The sequence below is a fragment of the Schistocerca piceifrons genome, chromosome 3 (genome assembly GCF_021461385.2).
Source record: "Schistocerca piceifrons isolate TAMUIC-IGC-003096 chromosome 3, iqSchPice1.1, whole genome shotgun sequence".
Taxonomy (NCBI): domain Eukaryota; kingdom Metazoa; phylum Arthropoda; class Insecta; order Orthoptera; family Acrididae; genus Schistocerca; species Schistocerca piceifrons.
In genome coordinates this window covers 280,104,194-280,116,661 of record NC_060140.1, presented here as the reverse complement: position 1 = coordinate 280,116,661, position 12,468 = coordinate 280,104,194, and the positions used below count along the sequence as shown (strand labels likewise).

Here is a 12,468-nt window from a genome sequence, read left to right as displayed (position 1 = left end):
AACTAGAATAATTATTTAAGTGTTTCTTGTCACAGTACTTATAAGGGGGTTTTACCAGGACATTTTTTAATCTGTGTGAACAAAAATTCCTGTTCCTGTGATGCACTGCATACGTCACGTGGAACATTGCTTATTCAGTTGGAACAACTCACAATTCTTTTTGAAATTCCGTGGATACCATATAACTCTTGTGTTTTAGAACTTTTATGATTCTAGTAATTTCAGTGAGTAATGCTGGTGCTACTTTTCGTTGCTTAATGTGTTGTGAATGATATTTTTCAGAATACTCTGTTGCTTCTTCATCTCAACCAATTAATTATGTTTTTGCTGCTACACTGAGAAAGTGGCTGTTAAAAGTACTCGTAACTTGCTGTCAGTCACAACATTGCCATTTATTGTATCATAATCGTGGTTCTTCACAGCTGCAAAATGCTTGTAATACTGTAGTTGAAATAACTAGACCGATTATCTTAGGTACATAGTTAGGAGAAAATAATCAGCTACTTATTCGGGAAAATGGATGTTTGTCAAACTAAGCAAATGTTTGTTTGCTTTTTTTATTTTAAAAGACAACAGACAAGCAAAGAAATCTCAAAGTTCGATTTCATAACATGTTTGGTATACAGTAATTTGTACATTTTTCCTGGAAGTGAATGAGTGTGAGCGTGGAACTTTTATCTGCTGTATTTTATTCTGTCTGCTTACCGCCTACTTCGGCTGACTATAGAAATGCAAATTTCGAACATCTTAATCGTGTATGGTTCTGTCATCACAACATCTGTTTATTTTTCTGGTTCTCAAGTTTCTTTAGCAGTAGCTAATATACCGTGCAACGTACCGTGGGCCTATGAGAGCGGTTCTACAAGGACCCGTGTTTTAAGATCGTGTACCGCCATCTGTTATATGGCGCTAAAGCAAATTACATTGATTCATGGGATAGTACGGATTTGGCACACGTTTCAGTACATTGTGCTACGTGGTTCCCACCAAGATGGAAAAATTGTAATATCGTTTAATCCTTAGCTTTTTATTTTTGCATGGCAAAAGACGTGCGAGATTAAAGCGAAAATGGATGCTGTTTACGGTAGCAGTGGCCATAGGTAAATCGAAGGGAACGGCAATGTCACGTGACAAGTTGGCGATCGGTACCGCGACTGCTGACAGTGGACAACAAACGGCTGCCGCTTTCAGTTTCGAAGCTGTGTTTCGAGCAGTTTCTGCGTCGAGCTGTCGCCGTCTCTATGAGGCCAGGATTTATCATTATACCTCATAAATATAGCAACCATCAAAACAATGCGTTGCTTGCGATCAATATGTTCCGAAGAAAGAGAAGAAGGCCCAGTCGGCCGAATAAGTGACAGACGATTTTTTTGGGGATACGAAGGGCGTCATAGAAATTCTAGCAGTTCCATGTTGAAGGATATGTGGCCTTGTTTGGTGATGAAGAAAGTGCTGTATCGCTACGACAAACCGCCAGCACATTCATGTAAAAGAATTGCGTCACGAATTGCCAACTGTGCTCCGTCGACTCTGTCCTTCAACCCTCTTCCCTGCGCCGCCTCCACGAATTCTCACGACATGGATCCCGGCGATTTTGTCTTGTCCTCATACATAAAAAAAAACGACTCGGGGGGATTTTTTCACACGAGTTCTAAAAAGGTGAGACCTTGGGAAACGTATACATTTGTAACAGGAGCTAAGCTCAAAGACATTCTTATAAAAAATGGTGTCTGTGTTCCTAACACGGGTTCTTATTGGGCCGCTCTCGTAACTCGTGGCTCCGCAAGAGAGGTTCGAAGCCCCCTGTAACGCTCTGGATCATGTCCCGCCTCCGCCTTCACTGAAGAGGAAGCCACGGTCGAAGGCTGACACGGACCCACAATCCCCCTGCGGGTCTCGCCAGGAAACTGTGAGGCTCGAAGTCCGCTGGCCTCCCAGAAGACCGGAGGCAAGGCCGGAACTCGAAGCGAGACAGCAGCGCCACCAGCCCTGCTTTCACAACCATCAGTGCGAACTTTTGCCCTGCGAACACACGGAGTACGCCCATTATTATAGCATTCCCTAAAAATCAGAAACCTGCAATCAGAAAAAAATGCAAAACCAGTGAGAAGTAAGAGTACTGCTGTTCTAAATGTCAAAGAACATGAAACGGAGGCATTAATTGGTAATAAGATGGGGTTTCAGCCTATCGTTCATGTTATTCAGTCTGTACACCGTGCAACCAGTAGGGGGGGAAAGAAAGGAGAAATTCTAGAAAAAGTTCAGAGTGGAGAATAATTGAAATTTTTAGGTTTGCCAATGGCGCAACGTACTCGGCAGATCAACCGAACGGAATTAACAGTGTCTTTAAATACGTTTGTCAGTTGAGCACAAATAAAAATAAAACAAGAATAATGGAATGCAATGGGATTTAGTCAGGTGAAGGTGAGAGAATTAGACTGGGAAATAAGACATTAAAAGTAATAGAGAAGTTTTACTGTCTGGAGCCAGAAGTAAAGAGGATACAGTTAGTATTCTGCCACTAGCACGAAAAAGGCTTTCGTAAAACAGAAAACATATATTAATATTTACACTAATGGTCATGAATTGAAGATAATGCTGATACGTGGTGAAACAACGCTCTGGAGGGCGGTTTGTGGGTTTAAATCATCTCGGAGTATGACCATACGTTGCATTTGACCTGCGGTCGTCGCACGGTGGCGCTTGGAGCATGTGCATGTCAGAGTATGGTGCAGCGAGTAAGTGTGCAGAATTTTTCAGACGTGCTAATGGTGACTGTTGTTGAAAATGGCTCAAAGAACACATATTGATGACATTATGAGGGGTAGAATACTAGGGTGACTGGAGGCTAGAAACGGGCCCTCCCTGTGCCACAAAGTGTGATCTCAAGATCATGGCAACGATTCCAGCAGACAGGAAACGTCTCCAGGCGCTACAGTGCGGATCATCCACCGATATCTCACCATCAGTGCCCACAGACGGCCACGGAGTACTGCAGGTAGCCTTGCTCGGGACTTTACCGCAGCCACTGGAACAGTTGTCTCCAGACACACAGTCTACAGACGACTGAACAGACATGGTTTATTCGCCCGGAGACCTGCAAGGTGCATTCCACTGACCCCTGGTCACAGGAGAGCCCGTAAAGCCTGGTGTCAAGAACACAGGACATGGTCATTGGAACAGTGGTCCCAGGTTATGTTCACGGACGAGTCCAGGTATAGTCTGAACAGTGAGGCTCGCCGGGTTTTCATCTGGCGTGAACCAGGAACCAGATACCAACCCCTTAATGTCCTTGAAAAGGATCTGTATGGAGGTCGTGGTTTGATGGTGTGGGGTGGGATTTTGATTGGTGCATGTATACCCCTGCATGTCTTTGACAGAGGAACTGTAACAGGTCAGGTGTATCGGGACGTCATTTTGCAACAGTATGTCCACCTTTATAGGGGTGCAGTTGGTCCCACCTTCCTCCTGATGGATGATAACGCAAGGCCCCACCGAACTGCCATCGTGGAGGAGTACCTTGAAACAGAAGATATCAGGTGAATGGAGTGGCCTGCCTGTTCTCCAGACATAAACCCCATCGAGCACGTCTGGAATGCTCTCGGTCGACGTATCGCTGCACGTCTTCAAACCCCTAGGACACTTCAGGAGCTCCGACAGGCACTGGTGCAAGAATGGGAGGCTATACCCCAGCAGCTGCTCGACCACCTGATCCAGAGTATGCCAACCCGTTTTGCGGTTTGTGTACGTGTGCATGGTGATCATACCCCATATTGATGTCAGGATACATGCGCAGGGAGCAGTGGGGTTTTGTAGCACATGTGTTTCGGGACGGTTTTCTCAACTTATCACCAATACCATGGACTTAAAAGATGTGTGTCGTGTGTGTTCCCTATGTGCCTATGCTATTTGCGCCAGTTTTGCGTAGTGCCACGTTGTGTGGCACCACATTCTGCAATTATCCTTAATTTATGAGTATGAGTGTAATACGCATTTTTAATGTGGTGAAGTTTTTGGTACCAACCACACCAGCGCTACACAACAAGGACACGACATTAAAATTCAACAGACAAGTTGGTACACACTTACATATGGAAACGAACTAGCACAGAATTCGTAACATTCTTAACAATCGAGGACTAAATTTAGCTTATCAAAGTAATGACTCAATATAGTAATGTTTAAAGAAGTAGGAAGACACTAATGTACAACAAAGATCTGGCATTTATCAACTCCATTGTAACAGCTGTGATGCTCTATACTTAGTACGCACCAACAGAAATTAGGAATAAGGTATAAAGAGCATCTATGTATATGGCACCAGCCATTCAATATTTGCAGAACACCATAGACAAGAAAACCACCACTTTGCCACGATAGAAACAGGCATGAAAATAGTCAGATTCAGCACTGGTAACAAAAAAAATTTTTTTTCTAACACTACAAGAAAACGCCGAAATTCAAAAGGAACTTACGAAAGAGAAGCATATGACCAAACAAACTTTAGCAAACAAACGTTATTTAAACCATTATACATACAGTAGGTAAACAACAATCCCTCTGGCTACCACAAATGCAGTATCGCATAAACTAGGCAAGGTACCCACTCACCATCACCCATCATAGTGTCACAGTGAAGAAGATTTACGAGTGTAATAACTTTTAGACAGAAGTTAGGAAGATCATCTCCCCTTTTACACACACCACATACAGTCCGCCCCCCCCCCCCTCCCCCCCACCGGTTTCACCCAAGAAACCTCTCACTCACATGATTTATGACATATCACCTCGGCCCCTAGCCCTTACAAAAATAAGTAATACGTATATTCACATGCATGCACGCGTATACACACACACACACACACACACACACACACACACACACACACACACACCAGTCAAATAACACACAGTACTCACACACAGAGCAATAACAGACGCTTCCACGACCACAAAACCAGACCAAAGGACGATCGCACTCTACAACCTCAAAACAAAGTATTTGACGCTAAAATAGATCCATACGGCCCCAAAAGCCAGAATTTATTAATTTTTTGTAAAGTTCAGGGTACTAAAATCCAAACCTTGTGTGTAGAAGAACATCAAGAATGAAACATGAAACAAAAATATCGTGACTAATAATAATAATGATTTAATAGTGTTTAATAGTAGTAATTTAAAACATGAGAACTGTTTACGTTCTTAGCAAGCAGATTTGTAAGGAAAGCTACATTGTTGAAATACCACAGAGGATACTTTGAAATAAATTGAAACGCGTGTGCTCCAAATAAGACGTTTGCTACAATCGTAAATGACTATATATTACATGTAACTGGAGACTGTTTCCTCTTCATGTCCTTCGTCTCTTATAACTGCAGACTGTTTTCTGTACAAGTTGCAAATAACCTGTTGCTATCCATATTTCATCGCTCACATCTTCACAATTCCAAAGAATATATTATGGTCAACATTTCTGGACACATTATTCTCTTGCAACACATTTGCAAAGGAAACGTGACTAATAAGTTCCAATACAGATAACTTAACTGTTTTAGGAAGCGACGTTAACATTTGCATTTGTCAACTTGTAGCCTTCATGTAACTTATTTAGTGAGATCCAATGTAGGAGCAAGGGGAACTCTTTGTTTTCTGTAATGGGAACGCGGTACAGTGTGAGAGTTTATTTACGATGAGCCATCACGACTTGGATGTAACTGCGCTGAAGACAGCTGCAGAGTAGGTGAAATAGATCTGTATTAAACACGCTGCCCTTCCCCCAATCTTGGATCTCACTAATACGGTCGTGGAACACGCAGTTCCTGATGGAAAGAAACCTAAACTGATTTAGTGGTATTTGCATAACTTACGTGAGTTGCTCAAAAGAACTTTTTGCATTACGCTTATACCATGCATAATTGGTGTTTCTTCATCAAAAGCCTCTCTCTGCTTATTATTTCGATCATAGCAAACTGCCGTGTACCCGCTTAATGAATGTAAAAGTAAACTGTCAGTTGACATCACAGCAGCTGAGATGAGTGCTCCACCTACGATCTTCGAAGGATGCCATGGGTCTGATGATGGTCATGTGATGTGACCGAAACCGGTCACCTATGTTCTTGTAACATGCGTGGTGTAATCAAGACTGATTATTATGATTATTATCATCATCTATATACACTCACCCAGACAGGCCCGCGGTCCCTCACCAAACGGCCAGTAGGGGGCGTCGACGACGTCGCCCTTGCAGTTGGCGAAGCGCTGCGGGTCGAAGCGCAGCGGATCCGGGTAGAAGCGGGGGTCTCTCTGGAGAGACAGCACTGGCAGGTACACCATGGTGCCTTTCTGCAGCACCAGGTCGCTACCCGGCACCTGGTACGTCTTGGTACACTGCCGCATCATGTACATCTGCATCGGGTACAGCCGCAGCGTCTCTGGAAACATTTCGCAATCTCACCGGCAAGAAATTGACGCTGTCGGCGCCATCATCATACATACTTTCTTCTCGACTTTCTCAGCAAAACATGTTTCCACAGATCTGTGACACCATCAGTAGTTTCTTTGCCTTTATTTCATAAGGATACAAGAAAACAGTTTCCGTCAGAAAACATCACACCATCACTGCCTGATACCGCGATGTCTTGATAGTGGCCTGAATTCGGCAGGGCAAAGAGTCCGTAACTTTCGCTCAAACTCGGTAACGAACGAGAATTGCGTAAAGATGGGAGGCTTTCAACTGGAAAAGAGAAATTCTCGGTGGGATTTGTAACTTTCTCGCACTGGCACCACTACCTAGACTGTGTAATAAATCTTGTTAGTAATGTTCATTCTCCCTCGCGAGTGAGACTGAATACCACATACTAATATTCTGATCTGCTGCTGTTATTATGTGTAATCCGGCAAATGGACTGTCCAGTCACTTTAACGCTTTCAGACTCAATGGATACAATTGTGTACATTAACATATACTGTGTCTTAGCTGCGACAGGAATAATTTTCCTCCAATGGAAACCTCAGTTATATATTTGTGAATGTTCTATTTCTTCATCATGCACAAGTGCTGCCAACTGTTGAGCATCACTATAAAAATACCAAATGTCAATGTAGCACAACTTGTGACCTCCAGGAAAAACGTAAGTGGTTGCTTAGTTATATTCCACTGAATAACTGAGTATTGTTATTTTGCATGGTAATTAGTGAGTGACCAGTTCGTTTATTACATCAGTGAATATTTGTAAATTAGTTATTTTAGTCCATAAGAAGAAGCCAAGTGTAAAAATTGTATTCTGAAAACGGGTACATATTTATGTGCAAATTTTGCATCTAAAATGATCAAAAAATCAACTAAAAGTTTTCTTTCGCCTAAAAGAAGTTCAGGTCTAAAGTGTTAATGTGACCACCGCCTATGATCAACGTCATCGTGCAACATCCACTCACAGACAGCAGGTGGCAGCACTGGCCGTGGAGATCATATGGAAGCGCGTTGGGAGGAGGCAGGAAAGTGCAGTCGTTGTCGTTACACGGTAGTGGAGTGATTTATTTGACGTTCAAAAAGGGCATGATCATTGGCTTTCGGGCCCCGGGTGGAAGCATTTCCGAAAAGGTGACGTTTGTAAAATGTTTGCGTGCCGCCCAGGTTATAGTATACTGTGCGGCAAAATGGCGCTCTCCAAAATTTGTCGGGTTTAGATTAGATTAGATTAGATTAGATTAATACTTGTTCCATATATCCTGAATACGACACTTCGTAATGATGTGGAACGTGTCAGGTTAATAAAAGATGTCGGTACAAGATATTACATTACACAAAATATTGCATGACACTAATATTTAAGTTGTTTTTTTCCCTTAATTTATATCTAAAAATTCAGCCAATGAGTAGAAGGAGTTGTCCTCTAGAAATTCTTTTAATTTATGTTTAAATGTTAGTTGGCTATCTGTCAGGCTTTTGATGCTGTTTGCTAGGTGACCAAAGACTTTTGTGGCAGCATAATTTACCCCTTTCTGTGCCAAAGTCAGATTTAACCCTGAATAGTGAAGATCATCCTTTCTCCTGGTGTTATAGCTACGCACACTGCTATTACGTTTGAAACGGGTTGGATTATTAACAACAAATTTGGGTTGTTTTGGGGCAGGAGACCATACAGCAAGGACATCGGTCTCATCGGATTAGGGAAGGAAGTCGTCCGTGCCCTTTTCAAAGGAACAATCCCGGTATTTGCCTGAAGAGATTTAGGAAAATCACGGAAAACCTAAATCAGGATGGCAGGAGACAGGACTGAACCGTCGTCCTCCCGAATGCGAGTCCAGTGCGCTAACCACAGCGCCACCTCGCTCGGTTCAAAATTCGTACCGAGGTAACTGCGGTGCGCAACGGGCCGTAGGTGAAAGGGGTGAACGACGGCCGCGGAGATGTGCAACTGTTGAGCAACTGACCTCTCAGGTGAGCCAATGGGCTACCAACAATGTCTTCTCAACAGTAGCTGAGTGACGTTACTGCATATGGCCTCCGCAGCAGATGCCTGCATTCACAAGTGTCGACACTTGCTCATCGGCGATGAAGGCTGGAATTTGCACACCAATACCAAAACTGGACGTCCACTGAATTGTGACGGGTGGCCTTTTTAGATAAATCACGTTTTGTGCTCCATCGGTCAGATAGCAGCGTGTTCTGCCCTGCAACGATCGTCAAAAAATCCAGGCCGGAGGAGGGGCGTTATGGTCTGGGGATTGTTTTCGTGACATTCATTGAGTGATCTCGTCATTCTGGAAGGCACAATGGATCAACACAAGTACGCATCTCTCCTTGGGGACCATGTCTACCGCTATATGCAGTTTGTTTTTCCTCGGCACGATAGTATCTAGCAGAGGAACAGTGCACTGTGTCACACAGCTCGCAGTTTACTTGTGTGGTTCTAAGAGCATCAGGATGGGTTTATCGTATCTGACTGGCTATCAGACTCCCTGGATTGGAATCCAGTCGAGAATCTGTAGGACCTCATCTATCAGGCTTTTCGCGCGATCTCTCCAAGGCATTTGACTGTGTGGATGATGTCACAGTCTTAGAAAAACTAAGGTTTTATGGAATTGAAGGCTATACACACAGCTGGTTTGAATCACATTTAATGAATAGAAAGCAAAACGTTGTGCTGAATAGCACAAATAATGTTGGGAGGGTGGTAAATTCTAGTGAATGGGAAGCTATCGCAAAGGGAGTCCCACAGGGTTCAATTTTAGGTCCTCTGCTGTTCCTTATTCATGTGATGACCTCACACTTAACGTTCGGCAAGCAGAACTTGTACTTTTTGCAGATGACATGAGTGTTATAATAAATCCCATTCCAGAAAAAGCAGCTGAAGATATTGTTAAGGATGTGTTTCAAAGAATTATGAAGTGGTTCTCAGAAAACGGCCTCTCCGTTAATTTTGAAAAAAACTAACTATATCCAGTTCTGTACACCGAATAAAGTAATAACGACAATTGGTGTAGCATATGAACAGGCCTCAGTTAACAGAGTAGATTTCTCCAAATTTTTGGGAGTTCACATTGATGACAACTTGAACTGGAAGAAGCATATTACTGAGCTTCTCAAACAACTAAGTTCAGCTTCTTTCGCTCTTCGTATAATCGCTAGTCTTGGTGATAAACAGATCAGCCTCCTACCGTACTTCACATATTTCCGCTCAATAATGTCTTATGGAACAGTTTTCTGGGGTAACTCACCACTTAGACATAAAGTATTGATTGCACAAAAGAGAGCAGTGAGAATAATTAGTGATGTTCACCCAAGGACGTCATGTAAGCACCTTTTCAAGGAGTTAGATATTTTAACTGCACCATCAGAGTGCATATATTCGCTAATGAATTTCGTTAAAAATAATCCATCTCAATTCGCGAAGAACAGTGATGTTCATACGTACAACACCAAAGGGAGAAATGACCTTTCCTATCCGTTATTGAAACTGTCAGTTGCTCAAAAAGGAGTACATTATTCAGCAACAAAAACCTTTGATCGTTTGCCCAACAACATAAAGTGTCTGGCAGGTAGCAGATCAAGTTTTAAATCTAACTTAATATCATTTCTTTTGGACAATTTCTTCTACTGGACGAGTTTCCGTTTCAGAAATGGTAAAAAAAAAGTACCTCTAAATGTAGTTGCATGTGTATAACGAAAAACTTCAATAATATTAATATTAGCACTATTCATATGTGTATATATATATATATATATATATATATATATATATATATATATATATATATATATCTTGTAGTCTGACTTGTTCCACGTCATATCGATAAAATAATCGGGAAAATAATCTACGGAACATGACATAACTAAAACTAAACCGGGAAGCGTAGTTCAGCGGGCCTTGGGACTGGAGTCGGCATGGCTCCACATTCTTATCAGTATCTTCCAGAATCTCAATGACTCTCTTCCTGCACCTCTTGCAGCGACTCACGCTGCAAAAGGTGGTTATTCTAGCTTTCCACAGGCGGCCACAATAATGAAACTGGACAGTATATTATTGTAATGAACCGTTCAGATTAGTAGTAGCGTGACGCCGGTAGCAGTTTCGAATGTTTAATAAACAGCATCATGTGGTAGTACTGCATATTGTAAGCGAATATTTCGGAAGTTGTAAGAATTTGTGGTGGTGGTGGCAAGTTCCTATGGGACCAAACTGCTGAGGTCATCGGTCCCTAGGCTTATACACTATTTAATGTAACTTAAACTAGCTTAAGCTAAGGACAACACACGTACCCATGCCCGAGGGAGGACTCGAATCTCCGACGGGGGGAGCCACGCGAACTGTGGCAAGGCGGCCCAGACCGCGCAGAAGCAGTGAGTACATGGAACTGGCATTATGTCATAGGCAGCATTACTGTATACTGAGCGAAGGCTATTTCAGATTTCTCAAGAGTTTAATAGCTATTTTATATGCGACTGGAGTTTTTCAAGTTTCAGAAATACGAACAAAAACGCTAAAGTGACTTAAACAGTAGGGGAGGAACGTTTTAAGAAGAAATTGTTGGTCTTTTTGGAGAAAGCACAATAACATAACAGAAGGATATAAATCAATATATGTGCGGAAGTGGTTTGTATTGTAGCAAACACATTTTTCCATCATAAAGATATACATAAATACACATGGGAAGAACCTACGAGGTATCGTAAATCGATTACAGACTTTTAGTGGGGAAAAAAAGGAAGACAGTACTGGCTGACGTAAGGGTATATAGACAGCCACAGAGCGCCCCTAATCGTCATATGCTAGCGGGGAAAATATGCCAGAAAGGTAAGACCAACTATCACGAAACTGAAGGATGAACTCACAGAATATAAAGAAGGGATGTTTAAGGTAGACCTTCTTAGACAATATATCGTCCAAATGCCATACTAAACTAGGCTCCACGGTAAATGTAACATGGAAATGACAGAAGATCTCGCAACTATGTACTGACTATTGGAAGAAAGTATTTTGGAAGCAGCAAGATATAACCTCGGAGGGGATGGAAGAAGAAATTTGTAGGAGAGTTTGTCAATGACGTAGAAGACATGAATCAAGAAAAGAAAAAAAAGCATGTGTTAAGCGGTTAAGTGAGAAGACGTCAGAATCAAGAGACTTATATGTCAAGATCACATAATAGGTTAAAATGAGGATCAGGATTTAGAGGAATGAACATCGGAACAGTATGTGCGGGAAAAACAGTAAACGATATAATAAGTCTACTGAAGCATGGAAGCATGTCAAGGAGTTTAAGAACATTATATAAAATTTCCTGCTCAAGAATAGATAAGACATCATTCAACGTCATTGCAGGAAAATAGTTTGGACTAAAAGAGAGAAGAAGTGAAGGTCTTAGAAGAAAATAATATAGAAATAGAGGGGGAGGATGCGAAAGCAGCACGGTCTAAAACGAAAGTAAATAAAGGCCCAGGACCAGCAAATATACGCAAGGAATTTCTGAAGTAGGGAGGAAATGTAGAGGTAAGACATCTGCAGAAACGTTTTGGGTAAATTGAGGGGGGAACAGATGCACTTAGGGAGGGGAATTTATCATATATCTCCTAAATATATATATAAAAAAAGGTGGCAAGAGGGTACGTACAAATTATAGAGGAATAGGTGTCCCAGCAGCAGCTAGGCTTTTCTCCAGTATTGTAAGTAAAAAAAGAGAAAAAGTTGCGTCGGCTTTAAGTGAACAGCAAAATGTTTTTACGAAAGGACGATCGTGTCTTGATGACATTCATTGTGTCAGACAGTTATTGGAAAAATACAGAAATAAAAATAAAAGCATGTGACTGTGACCCTAGGGTGAAATTATGGGAAACAACGAGACGTGTTAATGTGAGAGAAAAATGGATTAACCTGGTTAAAAAGGTATGCAAGAACACAAAAGGTGTGATTAAAAAGGGGAAACAAGTTTACCCGAATTATTGTCGTTGACAAAGGCCTAAAACAAGGT

The 12,468-nt window shown here is 42.0% G+C and overlaps 1 protein-coding gene across 1 annotated transcript in view; it reads right to left on the bottom strand.

Moving 5' to 3' along the window:
- Positions 1-507: 507 nt before the first annotated feature.
- LOC124788040 (probable cytochrome P450 6a13) overlaps positions 508-12,468 on the bottom strand; it is a 102,819-nt gene continuing 90,858 nt past the window's right edge. Inside the window, exons 5-6 of the mRNA XM_047255098.1 lie at positions 6,183-6,431; positions 508-2,022 (exon numbers count right to left, since the gene is read on the bottom strand). Coding sequence (XP_047111054.1) covers positions 1,838-2,022; positions 6,183-6,431 — 434 coding nt within the window. The 3' untranslated portion in view covers positions 508-1,837. The remainder of the gene's footprint in view (positions 2,023-6,182; positions 6,432-12,468) is intronic.